At 43.4% G+C, this 23,951-nt stretch overlaps 2 protein-coding genes across 2 annotated transcripts in view; one reads left to right on the forward strand and one right to left on the reverse strand.

Moving 5' to 3' along the window:
* UBR1 (ubiquitin protein ligase E3 component n-recognin 1) overlaps nucleotides 1–20,154 on the reverse strand; it is a 105,186-nt gene extending 85,032 nt beyond the window's left edge. The window contains exons 1-2 of the mRNA XM_015420081.1: nucleotides 20,055–20,154; nucleotides 5,556–5,812 (exon numbers count right to left, since the gene is read on the reverse strand). Of these exons, the coding sequence (XP_015275567.1) occupies nucleotides 5,556–5,812; nucleotides 20,055–20,135 (338 nt within the window). The 5' untranslated portion in view covers nucleotides 20,136–20,154. The remainder of the gene's footprint in view (nucleotides 1–5,555; nucleotides 5,813–20,054) is intronic.
* Nucleotides 20,155–21,426: 1,272 nt separating this feature from the next.
* The window catches only part of TMEM62 (transmembrane protein 62), a 53,076-nt gene continuing 50,551 nt past the window's right edge, over nucleotides 21,427–23,951 (forward strand). Inside the window, exon 1 of the mRNA XM_015420055.1 lies at nucleotides 21,427–21,714. Within this exon, the coding sequence (XP_015275541.1) occupies nucleotides 21,532–21,714 (183 nt within the window). The 5' untranslated portion in view covers nucleotides 21,427–21,531. The remainder of the gene's footprint in view (nucleotides 21,715–23,951) is intronic.

The raw sequence follows: 23,951 nt of genomic DNA on the forward strand, positions 1-23,951 counted from the left end.
AAAGTGTCCTCAGCAACCAGCAGAAACAACTGACAGATACAACCAAGAAGATGGAGGAGATTGCAAAGAAATGCCTGGTATCAACGGAAGAAACACAAAAAATTAAGAAGAAGGTCAATAAAATGGAAAAACATCAAGCAATGCATGATAATAAGCTATTGATGTTACAAATGGAGAAATCAAATCTGACTCTTCGATTTCAAGGTATGCAGGAGGTTGAAAAAGAAGATCTCAGAAGCATACTGGCGAATGCTTTGGCACCACTGACTGGCAGTGAAGCGGAAAATTTAAAAGAAGAGATGGACTTGGCCTACAGAGCCTATTCCAACTTTACAAAGAAAAATAATCTGCCAGCTGAGGTGGTTGTGAAATTTGCTAAACAAGGCATCAGAGATCAAATTTTGAAAGCAACATCATCAACGCCTTTGAAAATCGGAGGACAGACCATAAGGATTTTGAAAGACGTTCCATTTGAAATTCGCATGAAAAGAAAGGAATACAAAGGGTTGACCACATTCTTGCAAAATCATCAAATTAACTACAGATGGTTGATTCCAGGACTTGTCTTTAAATTTAAAGACAAGAGAGAAAAGATAGACTCCATTTTCAAGGCTCAAGACTTTTTGAAGAGGCACGCCAACAAAGAGGAAGAATCTGAACTCGCGAAGTGGTTGGCGGTTAGCAGCGAGAAAGACAGCAGCACGGAGGGAGAGGTCAAAGAATCGGAAGATGGGAAAGCAGCAAAAGGTCCAACTTATAACTTGAGAGATAAAAAAGGGAAGCACCCCAACGCCTGAGTTTTTGTTCGGAAAGCGCGTTAAGAGACAATACTAACCCCAAAAGGACATTATTAACATATCTAATGTCTTTATTTTTTACAGGTAAAGATGGAAGAGAATTGTTTATTCTCAGAAGAAGCCACAGACTTTGTGAAATACTAACAAAATACTAATATACTAACTTAAATATCACTCACCACTTTTCTTAATCCCGCTATATACCCTTCCTGTTTTTCTGAAATTTAAAAGCAATAAAATTCTCTCCTTTTTAGGAGAGTTAATTAAAAAAAACTATATAAGTGAGTTGAAACATTAGAAAATATATTAAAAGAGTATAAATTTTTTTTGAAACATATGTGAAAGATTATTTTAAGAATATAAAGTGAAATTTGAAAAACAAATGTTGAGGTATTTAAATAGGTAATCTGATGAGGTAATGGAATCCCCTATTATTTAGATACCCATGTAAATGCTTGTGTATGTATGAAATTACATGGCTTTAGATTTTGAAATGAACTGAAGAAAATAATAGAAAAAGTATACAGACATATAACCTTTCATAGATTATAAAAACTGATATTTAAAAGTTTGCAAAAGATTTTTCTAAGAACATAAGGAAGAACATGGAAAACAAATATGGTATGAAGTATTCAAGCATGTAAACTGATGATGTAATTGAACCCCCCCACATTTATGTATTTGTGTGTACTTGTGTGTTTGGTCGTTGTGATGTTTGTCTTTATAAAATCAAAATCTTTAAAAGGTTAAAAAAAGAAAGAAAGTGGGGGGGGGAATACCCTCTGTATCACGGGCCTACACTTCTCTATTTTATGTCTGATGATTGTGGAAGTCCACATGGCAGCTTTATAACTGCTGGAGCACTGGCACTGAAAGCTGCAGAAATGGCTGTACTTCTGACTTGAGTGACCTGTGATGCCCACAGGTCTTGAAAAGAGTATGCCAGAACTATACACTCAGTAATCCACTTGCTTAGGACTGTCACAGATCTCCCCCCCCCCCATACACACTACTAGAGGGTAAACCACAAACAGGCTACCAGATTTCCTAAAAGGTGCAGTGCATCTGATGTACCGTATTTTCCTGCGTATAAGACTACTTTTTAACCCAGGGAAATCTTCTCAGAAGTGGGGGGTCGTCTTATACGCCGGTACGCCAGAAGCATCAGCACAGCTCTATATTTTAACTGGAAAACTCTATATTTTAACTGGAAAAGTTGGGGGTCGTCTTATACGCCCAGTCGTCTTATACGCCGGAAAATACGGTAGCTATGCAGTGTCCGTTTAAGGAGTATCAGTTGTTTTCCTTCGGGTGAGGTGGTTTAGGGCAGAATAATGGTATGTGGATATTTATTTATTTACTTATTTACTTGGACTTTTACCCAGCCCTCCCGCCGAAGCAGCTCAGGGCGCCTTACAACAATTTAAAACAACATACAATATAAAAACCAGCACTTACAGATATAAAATACAGTAAATACAGTAAAACCAGAGGTCATTTCGGGGGGGATTGCAGTTCCCCCAGGTGAGGTACGGGGGGCGGGGCACATGATGAAGCCCCACCCCCTGCTTCCGGCCGCCCTGCTTCCAGCCCTCATTCAGCCAGGAGGAGGCAGGAGAAGATGGAGGGTAAGTTGCTTCCTCCCTGCCTCTCCCCACCCCTGCCTGCCTGGGGCCAGGGAGGGCCTTCGCAGGGCTTCCTTGCACTCCCGCCGGCCTTGCAGGTCCACCGCTGGGCCCCTCATGGGGCTCGGCAGTGGAGCTGCAGAGCCGGCCAGCGGCGGTCGGGACCATTGGGGGCGGGGTGTGTGGCCTTATGACACACTTCCGGTGATGTCAGGGTGTATGGCATATGCTAATGAGTTATGCTAATGAGTTCCCCTAGCTCTTTTTCTACGAAACGACCCCTGAGTAAAACTAAATAAATATGGCAGCATCCTATGGTAAAGTGCTAGTGTGACCCAGCCGGTGCAGTCAGTTCTTATTTAAACGCTTGGTGAAACAGCTGTTTTCACCGCTCTACGGAACTGCTGGAGGTGAATGATGGAAGACCAAATTGCCTTTTGACATAAAGGTGGGATTAGAATGCAGAACCATTTTGTCCTTGTGAAAAGTACAAAATCTTTGCCTATGGACAGCGCTTCCAGTTCTGACATTCATAGAATCACAGAGTTGGAAAGGATCTCCAGGGTCATCTAGTCCAACCCTCTGCACAATGCAGAAAATACACAAATACCTCCCTCTCCACACCCCCAGTGACTGGTGTTCCACACTCAGAAGATGACCAAAAACCTCCAGGATCCCTGGCCAAACTGGCCAGGCAAAAAAATGCTTTCTGACCCCAAAGTGGCAAGCAACATTTCCCTGGGCATGTAAGAAAGGGTCACAAGAACTAAGCACTGAGGCAACCCTTCCTGCCCTCCCTCTCATGATCTGCTTAAATTCACACAATCAGCATTGCTGTCACATGGCCATCTAGCCTCTGTTTGAAAACCTCCAAAGAAGGAGAGCCCACCACCTCCCGAGGAAGCCTGTTCCACTGAGGGACCACTCTAACTGTCAGGATGTTCTTCCTAATGTTTATCTGAAAACTCTTCTGATTTAATTTCAACCTGCTGGTTCAGGTCCAACCTTCTGGGGCAATAGAAAACAAGTACTTGAAGATGGTTATCATATCACCTCTCAGTTGTCTCCTCTCCAGGCTAAACATACCCAGCTCCTTCAACCTTTCCTCACAGGACTTGATCTCCAGACCCCTCACCATCATTCCTCTGGCCAAAGTTACTGCCACTAGCAAGAGCACTTTGATAATAAGGAATTTTTGATAATAAGGAATTTTGTTGAAACCTCCCTCAGAGGCTCTACCACAGCTTGAATCAGGCTTTGTAAAACTACATGTAATCTCCATGATGAAAGGATGAAACAGGGCAGCCCCCTTCAGAAATGATCCTAGAATGGTGAAGACACTGAATATTCTTCCATTGGACATCAGGCAGATACTACGATGGCTACTAATCTGTGCAGCATATTAGGTTTTAGGACTCTGGGACAGTCTATCATGGAGGGGGCACATTACCTGTGATAAATTTGACTACACAGGGTCACGGCCCTTGTGTCTGAACCACCTAACAAATGCTTTCCAAGAGCAGTCATATATGCTAGAGGCAGATTTCTTCCTGGATGCTAGTATAGTAGAAGCTACTTGTTCAGAGAATCCTTTGTCTATCAGAGTTTTCTACACAATCTCAATGCAATTAAGATTAAGCCATCTGGGATCTGAATAGGCTATCAGGCCTTGGGTTAACATATCTGTGGAGGCTGCATCAATGCAGCCTGGGGACTCAAGAATCAAGGTCCTTGAAGCCAAGTGTCGGCTACATAAATCAGGACTGCTTTTCCCCTTCAGTTTGCTTATGACTTCTGGAATGAAAGGAACAGGCGGTTAAGCACAGAGAAGTCCCAGTGGCCACAGTGCTATTAGACTCTGTGGAATCAGAAGCTAAAATAGTGAATTGCTGAGCTCCCATTCCCCATGGTCCATCCTACTGTGGCTCAGCCAGTCCTCCTGCATATTGAAGGGCCCCAAAATGTATTTTGCCCTCAAAATCAGGCTGGTTTCCACCCATGCCATCAACATCACCACCTTCATGGAGTCCAGGCTAGCATCCAACCAAACGATTATGTTCTTTCCAATCTGACAGGTGAGTGTTAAGATCTGGAGACTCTAGGTAGTTTGTGCAGCCAAATTACCAATATCCTGACCGTGCAGGACATGGCCACAGAAGCTTTAATCACCAGAGCCATATTTTCATAGGATTGGTGCAGCGTTGGATCACTCTTGCAGTAGGCAGTGTCCCTAAGGTATCCTTCTCCCTCCTTGGGGAGGTATATTCCTGAGGCCAGCCTAACTACAGGGGTGTCCACTGCTGGAATCTTTAGTAATATATTAACACCTTAGAAGGAGAGGAACAAAGCCTTTTGGAATGCCATGAAATCTAAGAAAGTGGGAGGGGAGGTTTCTTCCTTGATCTCTGTGATGAATAACATGGGAAATAGAAGCTTCTGGGAGTCTGACAGAATCTTCAGATAACCCTTAATCTGATTCTTCTACCTCCACATCCTCTGCCTACTCTGCCTATGAGCTAAGAGCTCCTTAGAACTTTATAAAGGAGCAAGAGGAGTTTGTCAGGGGGGGGCATTTGATGCAGTGGGGAGGAACAGCTCTTTGTCATCAGACAATTCCCCTTCCTCCCTGGCTGAGTCATGGTGAGAGTCTGCTGAGTAAATTGCAGAACCTGTGGGACTCATTGGTCCCTTTTATGTAGCTGTCACTAAAGGGCGAGAAGAGGCATGAGCTTGTGCAGTCCTTTTGCCTCACTGCCAGGGGATGACTGCCTCTTTTTCTTCCATGGATGATGCTGTATCATCTGATGGAGCAGATGAGAGAGCTGTTGAGGCCATCACTGTGACTGAGTTAGAGTGCTCAGAGAAATGCAAGTGAAAGTAGTAGAAAAGAAATAGTTGCTTTGTTGTAGACTTGAAAAGAGTAGGCAGATTTAGAAGTAAAAAGGCACATAAAGGAATAAGCAGCTTAATACTCAGCAAAGGAACACAGAAATCTTCCTTTGCCCTGCTCTCAGGAGGAGGCAGAAGAAAAAAAATGCAAACACATGAAGTAAATAAAACATTAAACTATTTCAAAAACAGATTGCTCTGTCATTTAACAATAAGAATGTTAAGCATAACTGTTACTATTCACCTGCAGGAATATGTCGTCTCTCCCATTTTGAATACCTTCCCACAGAGTTGTGGGGTGCTATGTTGCCTTAGTTTCTCCAGAGATACATCTGGATCTTCCCCAAACAGATACCACTCTAGAGGATAGAGTATATTCATCTGAGCTAGTTCCTCCTCCTTCTCCACCAAAGGATCCATTTCTTCAAAATAAATGTCTGGAACAACTTTTGCCAAATGTTGAAGAAAGGCAATGTGAAAATCCATCTTTTCATCCCACCACTGTATGAAATAAGAACAGACAGATATTAAAACAGCACAGAACAACCTAAGCCAAAAACTCTCTGCACTGGTATTTAATACACTATAAAAATTCTATATGGGAATCTCAAACAAAGTGTGCCTCTGAATATAAGGTTTTGATAAAAATGCCAAAAAGAGAGCTGCATTGATCTGTTGTAGCAGAAGAACAGTCACGGGGTCATTTATAACAGACTATGTAATGTGCTCTGGGCGATCTCTGAAAGGGTAAAGATATGTACAGTAATAGATTTCCAGCATATGATAATGATTACACGTCCATAATATAGTTGCACTGTGAGATCTAGAAAGCAAACCACCATGCATATGCAGAGTCCAGTGGCACCTTTAAGACCAACAAAGCTTTATTCAAGGTATGAGCTTTTGTGTGGATGCACACTTTTTCAAATACATCAGAATGCTAGGTAAGGTTGAAACTTATAGACAGGGGCTGACCAGCAAATTAACATGTAACATGATGAAGATGTGCAAAGGCAAAACTAAATAACAAGCTAAGGTTATAAGGTCAACAGTTGTAAAGCAATAAATATGTCAAAATAGCAGATAAATGTGTAAAGGTATATTTTCTAATTGTGGGAAGTAAGCTGATACTCAGCCACACTGAGCCTGCTTTGGCAGGGAGGGCGGGGCATACATTGAACAAACAAACAAATAAATAAATTCCTCCACGCCTGAGGCGTTTTTTGGATCCAGAAAGATATTTGTGTGATATTCGCCTTAGGAAGGTTTTGCAATCTGCACTCGGCTGACTGTTAACTGCTCTTGTTGAAAACAGACATAATCTTAAGAGCTTGAAAGTCACTGCTCTGTACAGGGTATTTCCCGAGGAAGAATTCCATTTGAAACATTGAAAGTAATCCAGAAACAACGTAGAATAGGATTTTTCTTATGATTTATTGATTTTTTTATGTTTGTGAATTGTATACATCTTAAGCAGACATTATTCATTCCATTAAAAAAACAGAATTTTCCTTATGACTTATCGAAACTGTACATTTGTGAACTGTATGCACTTCTAATAGACATTACTTAATGCATTTACAATTTTTTTGACAGTTGATACTTTGGGGTCTGATATTCACCTGCTATTGCCATTCGGCATCTGAAATCACCTTTAAAAAGTTTATATCTCTGGTACCTCATGTTACATTTTATGGCACTCATGGCCCGGCCCAAAAAAGTGACATTTATGTCAGATTCAGCCCTCATAACGAATAAGTTTGACACCTCTGCCTTGCTCTAACCATCTTAATGCCCTCTTTAATTCCCGGAACTCCTCAGTAAACCAAGGAGCCAGGGAAGATTGAGGACACAGAAGATGTCAGAGAGCAATCTGGTTGAAAGCCAAGCTGAGACCCATATTCCAAGCCTCAGCTCACTGAGAGAACCACTGACAAACCTGAGAAATCCTGCACAGCATTCCAGAAGCCTACAGGATCTATAAGTCTCTGTGGGCAAGGCAAAATTTGCTCTCCCTCCTTGAGGAGGTGGGTTGAGAACCTCAAATTGGCCCTGAGTAGGAAATGATCAGACCATGGCACAGGTTCACATTTAACCAGACTATTCTGATCTATACCTGCACAGAAAATCAAATCCAGGGTGTAGCCTGCTTCGTGTGTGGGGCCTGATACAACCTGATAGAGTCTGAAGTGGCAACAACCAGTGATGCATCTCCATAGACACTGAAATCCCCCAGGACCAAAAGTCATGGAAAACACAATGTCCAGTCGGAGAGAGCATCTGCTAACCTCAACAGGGTATCTACTATGGAGATAGATCAAGATGGGTAGCTGTGTTAGTCTGACTGTAGCAGTAGAAAAGAGCAAGAGTCCAGTAGCACCTTAAAGACTAACAAAATATGTGGCAGGGTATGAGCAAGACCGAGTGAGCTCCCGTCTCTAGTTCCAGCTCCTGCCAACCTAGCAGTTCGAAAGCAAGAAATTGCAAGTAGATAAATAGGTACCACTTCGGTGGGAAGGTAACAGCGTTCCGTGCGCCTTGGTGTTTAGTCATGCCGGCCACATGACCACGGAAACATCTTCAGACAGCGCTGGCTCTTCGGCTTTGAAACGGAGATGAGCACCGCAACCCTAGAGTCGGATTCGACTGGCTTTCGAGCAAGGGAACCTTTACCTTTATGAGTTCTCATGGTATCTGGAGAAGTGAGCAGTGACTCACAAAAAAGCATACCCTGTTGCATATTTTGTTAAGTCTTTAAGATGCTACTGAACTCTTGCTCTACTGGTATCTACTGGTGAGCTGGGCAGACAGTATACCAGTAAGATAGCCAGCCTTTCCCTAGTACCCCACACTAGGCCAGCACATTCAGTCCTGGCGATCTGCAGCACAGGGATCCTCCAGAAAGGAAAACTATCTCAAATAAGGATCACAACCCCACCCTACCCCGTCCCCCTATTCGTGATTGATGAAGGACCGTGTAGGACCCAGTAACCCAGCAGAGCCAGCTCAGTAGGAGGAACAACTTCATCAGTCCCCAGCCAGGTCTCGTTCCTGCAGGCCAGATCAAAGTGACCCTGTTTTACAACATCATGCAGGGTCACAGTCTTATTTCAGATTATCCTCCAACCACTTCTGTCTGTTCTAACAGCAGTTTGTCTGTTGTAGAGAGATAAATGATCTTTTAAAATGTCTTTTAAAAGCGAGAAGGGAAAGGATGCACCTTCAATGTCATGCAATTCTGGTGGTATCAAGTCACCCAGAAGCTGCTGCCAGGCCCAGGGTTGCCAACCTCTAGGTGGGACCTGGAGATCTCTGGGAATTACAACTGAACTCCAGAGTCCCTAGAGTCCACCATAAAATCTCCAGGAATTTCCTAACCTGAAGCTGGTAGCCCTAGCCAGGCCTGGTCCCTATGAGTCTTCCCTCAAAGGCCAAAACAGCCCTGGAAAGTGCTCTGCCTCCTCCCCCTGCCTTTTACTCACAGAAACTCCAAACCTAGAATGCTGTTGTTACCTAGCAACAGCCAGTAATGGAACCCATTCGTTAAAGCTACCAGCAGTCCTTTTATCATTGGGGGGGAGGTTAAACCCCAATATATATATTTTTAGAGTTCACATTTTTCAGTAAACGTGGGACATTTTTCAGGCTTGCAGAAAGTTCTGTCTTGCCTGTTCACTATTCCAGTCTCTGGATTTAAGTATCCTCAGATTTGGCCAACTTCCTTATTAGTATATAGATATGCATGTTCCACCTAGCTCCTGGTAATAACTGAGCTGCAGCATTCTGTACCAACTTCAGTCTCTGAGCTGACTTCAAGGGCAGACCCACACAGAATGCATTACAATATCCAGTTAGTGTGGTATGGCCCTAGATCAGACAAGTCAAGTTAGGGGGCCAGGCTTGACAAAGTTGGAAGACAGCATTTTTTGCAGCTGTGTTAATCTGTTAACCTACATAAATGCTGGGTCCATTATAACCCCAGGGTCAGCTGAATGCCATCAAAAGTGGTGAGTACAGTGTCCTTCAAGGCCTCAGCCTTTCCAACCAGCATTACTTCCATATTGTTAGGATTCAGTTTCACACTAAGCCTTCTAACCACAGCACTTAGGCAGTAACCCAAGATTTCTACTGCATCACTGGAAGATTTGGATAAAGTGATACATGGCAGGGTATCACCAGTATATTGCTGGCACCGAATTCTAAAGCTACAAATGATTTCTCCAAAGGACTTTACATAGAGACTGAATAGTGAAGGGGTATTAAGGGGTATTACTGAGCTTGTGAAACGAGTCCCACACTGATGACACTGATGACAAACATCATGAGTTTATGGAGCCATTGCCTACAAGTTTTTCCCCTCTCTATACTCATACACATACTCAATTCACAACTGAAGATAAACCTTCACATATTTTATGAAGGAAGCTCTAGTCCATATAAAACCAAAGCCACAATGTGGTTGTTCATGTTTAAGGTGACATAAACTTCTTCAAAATTATATTAAAAGATGTATACCTTTCTGTTCTCTTTTAGCTTCTGATATCACTGTGAATAGGGGGAAAGGGTTTTGGAACCTATCTCCCCATTTATGACCCTCCCATGCTTCTGGAAAAAAGTATCATGTGATTATATAACTCACAGTGTACCAAAACAGTACAGGCACAGACATCTGCATAATTAAATTACACGTCGCCGGAGAAGAACATGTTCCGTGCTCCCAGCTGGCAGAAGACACAAGCGAACACCTGGACAAGTTACTGTGAGCTCAGCTGGTAAGTAGACTATGTAAAATAATACCTATTTAACGAAAATCAGGGGGGGGGGGAACTGCCCTGCCATTCACCTAAGTTTAAACTAAGTAAAAAAACCCAAGTTAGGCCCCTGCCACACGGCAGGGGAAAAGCCGTCAAAAAGCGTGGCTTTTTAAAGCCGCGCCAAAGTTGAAACGGCGCAGCGGGATCCCACGGATCCCCTGGCCGCGCCGCCTTTTCTCCCCGGCACGATCAGACGCCGGGAAGAAAACACAGATCTGACGGCGAGCCAGCCGAACTGCGCATGTCGGAGCATGCGCAGTTCGGCTAGGAGCCGGGGACACGCCGGCGCAAGGATGCGCCGGCGATCAGACTCCCAGTTTGCGGCGCACCTTTGAGATGAACCACCTCGGTAGGTGGTTCCAACTTGATGCGGTTTATCACGTGGATGGGCCAGTTCGGGGACGGAAGTACTACGCTTCCCAGATGTTGTGGTGTGATCGCGGCCATTTGATCCGCCCCCGAACTGTCCCGCTCCCGGCCCAAATCCCCTCGTGTGAACGGGACCTTAGAAAAACAGGGGTTCTTCAGTAACTTGCAAAAGAATATACTAATATTAATGCTGCTGTTTACATATTTAGCAGCTGATTTCTAAATACTTATTTCTCCTTGCCAAATTGTTTCCCCTGACAATAAACAGCATTTTATTTATTTATTTATTTATTTGGATTTATATCCCGCCCTCCCCATACATAGTACTGCCAACATAACCATATTCTAAGGTGGGGGAGAGTAACATGCTAAAAAAAACCTCACCAAATCACAGTTGTGGTTTTTAGCATGACAACTGCACTTGAAAACAATTCACAAGATTGAAACAAACATTTATAAACAATCCAATCCAAATAACCAACAGCTCATGAAAATGGCCTATTTTAAAGCTCTTGTGTAGTGATTTCAGACTGCACTACCACATCAACAATAGCCAGCATTCCTGATATATGAAAATGTAGCAATGTGATACCATATTATTGCATAACAAAGAGATGGCGGACAAAGATCGATACAACCTATTCATAGAGCACATTAAAAGCACTGTTGTCAATCTCATCAACATAATATAACACAACTGTGGTTATAAGATCTGCAGCTGACATGCATTACAGAAAGTGGAACAACACCCCACTTGCAAAACACAGGTTACTATTACAGTGACGTCAACACAAGTTAAGCTGAACACTGTCCCAGCTATGCATATCATAAGATGCATATGGTATTGACATATATTCATATGCCCTACAAAAGTTCTAAAAATTCACCATGGAATAGTTTGTCATTGGTTCATAAATACTTTTATAGACTCATCATAGCAAAGATGCAGTAAGCTCAAGAGTCTATGTTTAATCTCGTAAACATTATGGTAAAATGTATATAAAATAATACAACGTATTCTCCAACTATAGAGCATCAGAGAAAGATGATCACAGACAAACCATTAATGGCAGTGCAGATGGGAACAATGCAAAACATTTGCTAATACAAAGGAAGCTACATGCTAATGACAACATTCCACCTAATTTGCCAGTCACTACGTTAAATTACTGTGCCCTGACCTGGATGGCCCAGGCTAGCCCGATCTCGTCAGATCCTGGAAGCCAAGCAGGGTCAGCCCTGGCTAGTATTTGGATGGAAACCTCCAAGCAATGCCAGGGTCATAGTACAGAGGCAGGCAATGGCAAACCACCTCTGAATGTCTCTTGCCTTGAAAACCCTACAGGGTCGCCATAAATCAGCTGTGACTTGACAGTACTTTCCATCACTACAAAGTTTGCTAGTGATGGTAGTGATCAATGCTCCCTCTAAGCTGCGAAGTCTTTTTTTTTTAATCCCCCTAAGGGGAAATTTTTTATTGATTTTTTTGCAGACTACAAACTATAACAGAAAATATAGGAAAGGGGACTACATCTAGGGAAACAGAAAAAAGAACCCACTACTAACAAAAAACCCAAAGTAGGAGATCAATATATCAGCTTACCATAATGTTATTTTAAAAAGCTAATAATACAATGAACCTAGTCGATTATGCTAATTTAATTAACATTTATCCATGCCTTTAACTGTTTAAAGAAAACCCCAGAGCATCCCAAAGTTATTTCAAATTGTTTTCAGCCACTAGTCAGAGTCCTTCAGCCTTTATTTATTCTTATCTTTTCTAATCCTCAATTTATATGGACTTTTGGGGGCTGCTGCCCCCTTTTCAGAGGGTGAGTCCTCGTCCGAAGAACCCAAGCCTAACTTGCCATCAGATTTGCTTTCTTCTTCTTCTTCTTCTTCTTCCTTTTTGTCCTCCTCTGGTTCCTCAAGCTGTGTTCGCAAAAAGTCACATGCTTTAAAAACAGAGTCAATCTTTTCTTTTTATCGTGAAGCTTGAAAATGACGCACTCTGGAATTAACCATCTGTAACTGATGCCGTTTGTTTGTAAGAAAAGGATTAATTCTTTGTAGTTCTTTCTTTTCTGTCTTATCTCAAACGGATTGTCTTTTAGAATCCTGATGTTGTTGTCCCCGATTTTCAAGGGTGTTCCCGTAGTTGCTTTCAGAATCAAGTCTCTTACATGTCTCTTTGAGAATCTGACTACCATTTCCCCAGGCAGATTATTTTTCTTGATGTATGATGAATATGACCTATAGACCACATCCGTCTCACTGTAGAGGTATTCCGCTGTCAAATCTGTCATTGGGGCTAGTGCTTCACTCAGCCGTTGCTTCAAATTCTCTCCATTAATTTCCGGGACCCCCTGGAATCGCAGGACCAAATTTGCTTTCTCCATTTGCAGCTGTAAAAGTTGTGTATCTTCCGTGGCTTGCTTCATTTCCAGCTTCTTCACCTTTTTCTTAACTTTTTTAGTGCTGGCGTCCATTTCCTTCACCTTCTCTCCTATTTGCTCTGTTGCTTTTAACGATTGAGTCAATTACATTTGCTGTGATGCCAAGCTCTGCCCAATTGTTGACAGTTGCTGCTTGATACTTGTAATCTCATCCAGCAGAGGGCGCAAGGAATCAGCCAACAGTTTGGAAAGGTCGGAAGTCTCTTCCGGCCGAGGACTACTCCCTAGTTTCGCTTTCAACAACTTTTCTTTCTCTGGTTTCTTCCCCGCCATCTTTTTGGATTTGTTTACTTTTTCAGAAAGTTGTTAAAGTCTCTGGTACTCATCCAAACGCTTATCTGTGCTCTGATAAGTCTCTTAAAACAGATTTAGATGCTTGTTTTTCTGCTCCCCCCCTCTTTTTTCCGTGTTTCTTATGCGCATTTGGGAGGATCCCCTCCCCCGCTCACTTTCCCGGCGCTCTTTAGCGGGGGCAGCTTTTTTTTAAATCTTCGTGCTCGCTTCAACCCGACTCACAGTTCGTTGTTGGCCAACCGGCCTCGCTCGTCATCACTTATTTCGCCTGATCTCCAACGCTTGTCTTGGTCAGCAGCACTCGAACCATTTGGTCACTCAGCGACAGAACCTTTGGGGCGGAGGAGCACCTCAATTCTCCGACTTTTCGCCATCAAAGAGGTTGTCCCTCAAAAGCCCCCTGGCTAGGAGCCTTTTACCAAGGCTCTGAGGGGGTCGCGACCCGTCGCACCCCCTCCTACACGCTGGTGTGCAATTTGCATCCCCGAAGCGACCGGGAGATGCGTCTGCCTGTGTGTCGCCATAAACCAGAATTCCTAAGCTGTGGAGTCTTGTGAGCAAAAATTCTACTTTGTGAGCTGCTGGCATTAAAGTCATGAGTGAGCGCTTTGGCTGCTGCATAAATTAGTTTACTCTGGAGCCATCCTTCCTGAGCTAAGACAAAAACGTGTGAGCTGGAGGCTAAAAAACGGAGCTAACTCACACTAACTCAGCTTAGAGGGGACATTGGTAGTGATAACTTACAAATTTGGTAGTTGGTCTTAAAGGTGCTTCTGGACTCTAAATTTGTTCTTCTGTCTGTTCATCAATCACTGTGGTTACAGGAGTCATCTATAGTTGTGGACTGCATGGGCAGCAAAACAAAAACCTGGATTTTCTACAAGCCTTCCTTTTAAGAGGGGAAAGTTTTAAGTGCTTCATTAAATGACTAGCATGAATCATGGTGCACTTCTTGAGTTAAAAAAGGCATATGACGTCCCCCCACACCAAATTCTCCCCAGCACATTCGCCAATAACAGCATTATTGTAAAATTGTGTATATGATTGGTCAAATGACCGTAATCAAGAATGAACAAATAATAGCATTATTTCACCTCTACCCTATGTTCCCTTTTTGTTAAAAACTAGATGATGCAAGCTAGAGGCTCATGAGGAGCTGTGGTGGTGACAATTTGGAAATTCCAGCAAATCCTCCCAAATCTGTACAGGGGATTCAGAAGATTTAGCTCTACCCCTTTTCTATTTAGTTGACTGCTCTCACCATTCTGCCCATCTGGAATAGATTGTGCCTTTGTCATTGCGTTTTTTAATCTGTTTTTGTTACAGACCAAAAAAATGTTTTCCATCACCCAAATCTGTGGGTGGCCTTGTTGTTCAACTTTCATTATCTACAGACAGACAGTTTACTATTAGATACAATGATTAAGAAATTATTTAATTAACAATGAAATATAAATATTAGTGACAATACTTCTTGGATAACTCAATAGTGAACTAATCTCAACCATATTATGCTACTTTCTCACTAAAATCTTTACTTTATCACTAAAAATAAAAAATACTAGAACTCAAAGAAGCTGATGAGCAGCAGATTCAGGATGGACAAAAAGAAAATACTTCTTTACACAATGAGTAACTAAAATGTGGAATTCTCTGCCAGAGGGTATAGTGATGGCCACAGGGATACACAACTTTAAAAGAGCATTAGACAGATTCATGATGGATAGGTCTATCAGTGGCTACTAGCCATTGTACAGAGGCTACAAAAGGGAACCTCCACATTCAGAGGCAATAAATGTATGAATATCAGTGCCAGGAGGAAACATCAGGGGAAGACCTTGGCCTCTATGCCCTGTTGTTGAACCTCCAGGGGAAGTGGTTGGCCTCTGTGTGAGATGCTGGATGCTGGACCAGATGGACTGATCCAGCACGGCTCTTATGTTCTTAAAATTACCTTCGTAAAACCTAGCTTTCTGCTTGGCAAACTGTACTCTTCCATCTTTTGATTCTAATGAAGTTTAAATCATACATTTGTTGATTTCAAGTATTCATGCACCAAGCAACGTCAACAGAATTCTCACTTATGTGGAAGAAACATCCTTTGGTACTGAAGTACAAATGATCTGAAGTAATTTGATATTTTTGTTCTACAAATACTCCAAAAGTATCACCTCAAAATACACTTTCAAATACAAGTTATGATCAATATAATGGTGAACACTGGAATCAAAGGGATGACTGTGTTGAGCCTTTCCTATAAGAAAATGCTGAAGTGGTTGGAGGGGGAGGGATGACTGAGGGACAGAAGCAGGGCCATAGCCAGAATTTTTTTACTTTGGGGAGCATTTAAATAAGTTGGGGAGAACCCCCGCACACACCCCCAGGCTGTGTCAGGAGCGATGAGAGAGTAAAAGTTTAAAAAAGCAACATGAGAGAGAGGCAAGAGGCGACAACACTGGCAGACAGGGCAGGGTGACGGCTCAGCACGGTGAAGCTGCAGTGCATGCAAAATATTTTAAAAAGCAATGAGAGAGAAAGAGAGAGAGAGGCAAGGGCGCCAGTAGGCAGTGTGTTCTTATTTTATTATTATTATAATTTAAAGGCTGGAGGGAAATTTAAAAGCCAGGGGTGATTGGAGAGAGGTGATTAGAAAGCAGAAACGGGGGGGGGGGGATAATACAACACCCAAAGTGATTGCAAAGGTGATTTTCTTTTTACAGATGTGCCCTGTAGCGTGCCTTGCCCGCAGCCAGCCAGAGATACACTGCCGGCATGCAGAGCAGGGAGACGGCTCAGTACAGCCTTGGCGCACGCAAAAAATAAAATAAACCAGCCAGATGGGAAGTCAGGAGGCTTGGGCGTTAAGTTGGGGCCCTGGTCCTGAGATGCCCCACTGTAGCTACGTGCCTGGACAGAAATGACACAGGTTTATCAAGTTATGAATGAGACAGCAAATAACAGGCCCCGGTCACACGGGCAGGAAAATGCGGGGGGGAGTGTGGCTGTTTGCCCTGGAGCAAAATAACACGGGGATGCGCAATCAGACGTCCCGTCGAGGTTCCATCGAGGTCCCGTGATTAGGGGGGAGGTGCCGATCACAGGACAATCCCACTGTGCGGCAAAGAAGCGGCCTCCCTAGAAAAAGGATCTGGGTTTAACCCCTTCCAGGGCTGCAGAGGAATGCAATGTGTCCTCCCTCCGGTTCCCTCCAGAAGGAGCTTCAGCCGGGCCGCCCTTCTGCCACGCCCCCCCTGCACCTTCCCCTCTGCCACCTGATGCAGAGAGTTCCTCTCGAGCAGGTCGAGCCAGGAGTGGGGGGGGGGTACAGAAAAGCGGAGGGGGCTGTGTTTGTTTTTAAACTAAGTGTGCGCATGCGCTGTTGGGTGCTTGTGCGCATCCCGTGGAGACTTGGGGAAAAAAACTTTTAGTGACGGGACATGGGCGGGCGCAGGATGCCACGACCTACCACCGGAAACGCGATCAGGTGCCCGCCCTTGCCCCGCGGTTTCCGGAAACTAATACCTCGGAGGTACTAGTTTTTTACCCCGCATCTTCGGCGAGAAGCCTCGGGTTCGCCACGGGAGCTCTACGCTTCCCAGATGTGGCACTGTGATTGCGCCCAGAAAATCCACCTATCTTCCGTCTCTGTAGCGTGGCTAATGCTCAGTGTGACCACAGCCGAGATAGATTTTTCTTATCTTAATACAAGGAGCTACTGAAGAGGTTGATCATCATCACACTTTAAAAAGACATGAAATACATAATTATATGAATTAATAAATACTACTCAATGTTTTTAATAGTTTGATAATAGTTACAATTTTTATGGTGTCATATTTTTGTTATTGTTTTACTTTATAAACTACCTTGAGCAAATTTTCTAAATAAGCTTATGAAATTCTTTACCATGAGATGTACTTGCAACCACTAGTTTAGCTTGCTTTTGAGAAAGGTTAGGCAAATTTAGGGAGGTTAGATCTATCAGATGTGATAATTAAACTCAACTTCTATGTTCCAAGGCAGGATAACTCTGAATACCAGATGCTGGAAGAAACATTGTTGTTCTCTACTTGTTGAACTCCCAGAGGTATTTGACTGACCACTGTTAGAAACAACACACTGATTATAGAAACTTGACCTACAACTACTAAAGGAGAGCTTGTATATGTTTTCTGCCCTATAAGACTTTCTGTAAGCCCCAAGAGCATTTTTCTTTGGTCAGTTCTAAGCACCAAGCTTTTACCAAAACTAGTATAATCAACTGCACATTCCTCCAGCCAGTCTGAATTTTTCTTCCTAGAAAAAACACTACCATGTAGTGATGACTGGAATTACCTCTGGGTTTTGTTTAAATTACACAAAAAATCGTTTAAGATGTCAGAGATTATAACCTGCCAATTTAAGATATCACCATAAATTACATATGTTACTAAAATTAAGACATAGACTGAAGATAACTTTTTAAAGAAGCCATTTTAAAATGTTATACTTTAACCTACAGACACAATAGTTTTACCCCATAAAGCCATCTGATGAAAATCCTACCATCCTCACACAAAATTATCAGAAATCTTGCATTGTTCCAAATAGGAAACAGGACAAAATTCTAATGCAGCAATGAAATTAACTAAAGTGAATTATCATTTGTAAGACCTTGAATGTTAAAAGCTTAATGAACCAGTAGCTATATTTTTTGCTGGAAATATTTAATAAAATGTAAACAAACTTCTAAGCAATGCTGTATTACCTCTGTTGTCATCTTCAGATCTATATAAAAATACCTAGCAGAAGTTATCAGAGATTCTTGAGCATCTTCTACTGCAGTTCATAGAGCCTTTCCTCAAATGGGCTGCCTTCCCACTGTTTCCTTTCCTGCCTTGACACCTAAGGGATGCTGCTTATATGATGTCAGGTACTTAACTGTCAGTACTACAGTACAAACATGCATAATATGCTGCTATGAAGCATGCATATGAATAAATTATCATCTTTCCCTTTAAAATACATCCAAACACATTTTCTATTCTTCTCCATTTCTTCTCCATCTTTTAAAAAGAGAAACAGTGATTGATACAAGTCTGTGCCTCACATATGCCAGATAACAAAGATATCGTCCAAGCAGCAACCTGCAGACTCTTTACCACCTATATGTTTTTTTTCAAAATACCTTATTACCCATCCTGAAAAGATCTTTGACAACCTCTAACATATTTTCTAAATGTATCTGTTGATGCAGTCTGGTCAGTCAGCTCAAGAAACAAACTATGCAGGACTTACAGTGCAATAGAGTTACTCCAATCTAAGCCCATTCATTTCAATGGGTTTAGACTGGAGTAACTCTCTTTAGGATTGCACTGTTAGTTTGTTAAATTTAGCCAGAAACTGAAGGCCATTTGCATGCAGTTTAAGGCTGCAATTCTATACAATTACTTAAGAATAAGTAAAACTGAACTAATAGGACTTCTGTGTAAACAGGAAAGAATTATATCACTAAAATAGTGTATTTTTGCATTTTATTTTGCCCTTTGAGAGCCAGTTTGGTGTAGTGGTTAAGTGTGCGGACTCTAATCTGGGAGAACCGGGTTTGATTCCCCACTCCTCCACTTGCACCTGCTGATGTGACCTTGGGTCAGTCACAAGCTCTGGCACAGCTGTCCTTGAAAAAGAACAGTTTGTGTCAGAGTTCTCTCAGCCCCACCCACCTCACAGGGTGTCTGTTGTGGGGAGGGGAAGGGAAAGGAGTTTGTAAGCCGCTCTGAGACTCCAAGTGAAGGGCAGGGTATAAATCCAATCTCCTCCTCCTCCTCCTCCTCCTTCTGTCAGGAGTTAAATCTGTATTTGTGTTTTCAGACTATCATAACCATAATCTCAATTCAAAATGACAGTGGAGAGAATATGATCCATAACGACCAATCATGTGCCCCAATGTGCAGTCTTTGTTTAATCACATTTTAAAAGTGTTTACCATTTTGAGAAAGCATTAAATATCAAATTCTGCAAAAGTAATTAGTTTCTCAAGAACATGGTGGAGGAACTGGAGTAACATTATTGGGCCTCATAACACATTTCAGTACAGATTTCCACACTGAAGAATGTTCACCAGAGCTCACTCATTAGCCAGGGGCATCTAGGATGGTGATCTAACAATCAGTTAGTTTCTTTCTCATCTTTGCAATAATGATCTTCAGTACACTGCCCTACATTTGATTGTCACAAAAATGCTTCCCTTAATTGGCAGTATCAGTAAACACCCTGAACTTCTTGTTCCACCTGTGCAATAAGGTTGCTTCCTTCAAGCAGAAAGCTCTTTTCCAAGCTGTTTCAGATTTAGTTAGTTTGTGTGCTCAAAATATGATTTACTTTACTAGAAAAAAATGCTTTTCACAGAATGGTTCCAAATCCTCTTCTTCTAACTCCCACACAATCAGTCCCAAATTTTGCCAGTCACTTTAAAGTGGGTGGTTTGACAGCACTGCATGTTGTGTTGTTCACCATGCAGGTGTGCACTCCCCTTTGACGGAGCTGCAAAAATTAACCTTTTGCAGTCCAATGCACAATTTATAAATATCAGAAGCCAGACACACCAAACACTTTAGGAAAATATCCCCTTTCCAGGCAATCAGTTCTATTGTATGAGCTGTAAGACACTAATACTGCTTGAATACTCCCTCTGAATTACAAAAGACTTTTAGGATGTCCCTATATATGAGAGATACGGTATGTGAGGCTCTCATCCAGCATATGATTCAAACCCGAATGGTTCTCTCAGCCCAGGAGAAGCAAGACCACACGGCGGGCGCGGAATCTCACCCTAGCAAACTCCGGGGGCTTCATGGGGGCAGCGCCGCCAGCACCACTCATCTCTCTCGTTCCGTCGCCTCCGTCCGCCATCTTAGGGAAACTGGCAATCTTGGAGCTGGGCCCCGCCACAACCCGACCGGAAACCAGCTGCGGGGGCAGGAGGGGAGAGCTGGATTCGGAAAACTTGACCCAGCGCTTTGTGCCACAGCCTCGGCGACGCTGGTCCCTGCTTAAAACTGAGCAGGCGCGTATGAGTTGCGCATGCTCAGATAACATATGCTGAAGCTGGCTCCGCTATTGGTACTTTGACGGCTGGGAACATAAGCGTAGCTCAAATGTTCCTTTGGTGTGTGGACAGATACAAATAATCTATAAAACACTGTAGCTTTCTTGTGTTCTACACAGATTGTTGATCCCAGATCTTAATTGATAGATAATGAGCAGAGAAGACAGCGGGCCAGAATACTGGGTTCATCTGCCCTCTCTTGCAAGCAGTGTTCCCTCTAAACTGAGTTAGTGTGAGCTAGCTCACAGTTCTTTAGCCGCCAGCTCACACAATTTTGTCTTTGCTCAGGAAGGAAGGATGACTCCAGACCAAACTTATTTATGCAGTAGACAAATCGCTCGCTAGCAGCTTTAATGCCAGCAGCTCACAAAGAATAGAATCTTTGCTCACAAGACTCCATCGCTTATAGGAAGCATTGCTTGCAGGTTGGAAACAGCCTTGATTCTGTTACCGACTTTCACTTCTTCCTTCTTTATGATGCTCCCTGCTGTTTTCATCCCCAGTGCTGAAGTCGGAGTCCTCCATCCTGGAGAAGTCATTAGAAAACCTACATTGGCTCTTCCAACGACAAGAAGGAAGGTGGAAGAGCCACAAAGTACCGCTAAATCCGTTCAACTTCTAACCCATAAAAACATGAAAATTGTTCAAATCTTTACTTATTTACATTTCTTAAAGTAGATATTATAGTTTTTCTTCCTTATCCCGAAGAGTGAAGCCCAAAGTAATGCTGTGCACAACTAAAGCAGGTCTCTGGATCGTGGCCATAGAAACCATCCTTGCTATCTATTATTATGCCCTCCTGTTGAGGATTAAACGAGGTTCCAATGTGATGAAGTGGACTCTGACCCAGAAAAGGTTATGCTGGAATGAACTTTCTTAGTCTTCAAAGTGCCTCTGGACTCCTGATTAACGGAAACTAATGCTGCAGGGTTATCAGAACGACAGTCGGGATTGTGCTCGGATATTTCTTCTTTTGCTATTACTTTAAAGGCGTAGCAGAGCTCTACGATCGCCGCCTGCTGGACTGAGTGCTCCAAAAGGCAGTTAGTCCTCCAGGAAGACATAGAGATGGGAAAGAGAAAGCTCGATGAATTTTTATGGCCGTGTAGCGGACTGCCTTCTAGTTTACAAGCGGAAGCGAATGTCGAAGTTAGCGGTGGTTGGCCGAGGCGGTGACAGTTGGATCCCGGAGACGGGTAGATGCTTCCCAGTGGGGCGAGAATGCTGAAGGTGGCGGCTGGGCTGCTCGCGGCCGCTCTGGTCGCGCTGCTACTGGACTGGTACAGCCCCTCGGGACCCCCGCAACAGCTTCTCCAAGGCCGCTCCTTTGCCCCCGAGCCGGCGCCGGGTGCTGAGGCGAACAATCTCTTCTGGCTAGTTCAGGTGAGCCCAGTTTGTGTGACACTCAGGTGAACTCCAGGTGGAAATCCATGTGACAGAGGGGAGCAAAATGGCGATATTTACTTTGGACGAGACCATAATGAACTGCGAAAGTAGTAGTATAAAGGCGTATCGATGGCATTTAATCACTAAAAATGAATTTTTAACTGTTCAGTTTTCTGTTTCTCAAAATTAAAGGAATATGTAAACAGAGGTCATTTGGGGGGATCGTGGGGGATCGCAGTTCCCCTGGGTGAGGTACGGGGGCGGGGCACATGGCGAAGCCCCGCCCCCTGCTTCCGGCCTCCCGCTTCCAGCCCTCATTCAGCCAAGAGGAGGCAGGTGAAGAGGGAGGGTAAGTTGCTTCCTCCCCGCCTCTCTCCACCCCTGCCTGCCTGGGGCTGGCCTTATGACACACTTCTGGTGATGTCAGGGGGTGTGGCCTTATGACACACTTCCAGTGATGTCATGGGGTGTGGCATATGCTAATGAGTTCCCCTAGCTCTTTTTCTACAAACGACCCCTGGTTAAACACATGAAGAAACCACTGAGACTGATGTAGTGATCAGCATGGTTTACTGGTACATAACAAGACAAAGACAAGGCCAGCTGGCCAACTATATACACACCTGGGGACACACCCCTAGGTCCCCTTGGTGGGTTTAAATCTCCCGCTGGTCCCATTGGTTCCCCAGTGGAGAGACCAGGAGCCTAGACCCCATTGTTCTTCTAGAGTCAAGCTCTCGGGTATTCGCTGGCCCCTGGAGGCGGTCAGCGGACACAACATGTTCAGTTTTCTGTTTCTCAAAATTAAAGGAATATGTAAATAACAATATATTGAGGTGGGGTGTGTGTGAAGAGTATTTCTTTCTCTCTTTTTCTGCCATCAAGTTGCAGCCGATTTATGGCAGTTATGGCCACTGGTGGACCTCCTGATGGCACCTGGTATTTCTGGCCACTGTGTGACACAGAGTGTTGGACTGGATGGGCCTTTGTCCTGATCCAACATTTATGTTCTTATGTTCTTAACCGCCAGCAAATAGATCCGGGAGCCCTGTTATCCGTTATAGTTTTCATTGTCCAAGAGCTCCCCACTACATTTTCTTCTCACAATGATCCTGTGAGGCAGATTAGGCTGAGTGATTGGCCAAAAGTCAGGCAAAGAGCTTCATGGACCCACTGGAAATTCAAACCAGCACGCTCCAGTCTGGCTCTGATTAGTTCAGCTAAAAACACTCTAATTGGACCTGCTGTTCATGTTTGCTCCTGCAGTTTCCTAGGTCAGACTTTATCTATAAACAATTGTGAGAGGTCAGGCCCCTAGCCAGGATTTTGTAATTTTGGGGTGGGCTTTAAATAAGTCGGGGGCACTGACATCACAAAATAAAAAATTAAATTAAATTTAAATTTTAAAAAATCATGCTCGCCAGTTGGAGCAGGCAGGTATTCACCCCCATTCACTCCCATCTGGTAGCCCTGTAGCCCATTCACACCATGGCTCATCATCATCATCATGTGGTCCGCCATGGGAACCTGGGCACCCAAAGGTGGCAGCAATCCAAAGAGCAGCTTGCAACACAACAAAACCATGTGGTAGGAGCACAGACGTGTGTCAGTTTTGCTGGATGAAAGTCGGGGGGCCTTGGTAGGAAGTCGGGGGGCAGGCCCCAAAATGCCCCACTGTACCTACGGGCCTGGGAGAGGTCCTCCTCACTCACTTTGAGTGGATTGATTACTCTTGTGATTGTATATTGTTTTAAACTGGCCTCTCTTTTTAACATATCCTCCAGGGATGTAGCCAGAAAATTTAGGTTGGTTGGGCGTGGGGAGATTGGGGGGTGCCCTGCCATGACTGCTGCTCCTCTTGTCCTCCTCTGGTCTTCTGGTTCTTTTGATTGGAGAGACTCAATTCCAGGCTGCTTTTCTGTGTAAGTGGGGTGGGGGGGGGGATCTCCAACTCTCTCTCTTTTGCATTATGCAATTTTATTTTATTTTAGCACTTTTAAAAATCTATTTATTTTTCGGCCTGGAAAAAAGAAAGTGAGGCTGAAGCTTCCCTGACTCTGCCTGAGATCATTTTGGAAACTCCACAGACGTCTTATAATTTTAAGAAATGGATTTTAAAAAAATTGTTTGCATTTTTTGTCTGAGGGGGTGGCACTTATTGCTGGGTTAGCATTGCCTCCAAATCCCCCCATGGCTACAGGCCTGATATCCTCCCACCTTTCTGTTGTTTAATC

Source organism: Gekko japonicus, unplaced genomic scaffold (assembly GCF_001447785.1).
Source record: "Gekko japonicus isolate JY-2015 unplaced genomic scaffold, Gekko_japonicus_V1.1 scaffold27, whole genome shotgun sequence".
NCBI classification, from domain to species: Eukaryota; Metazoa; Chordata; class Lepidosauria; order Squamata; family Gekkonidae; genus Gekko; species Gekko japonicus.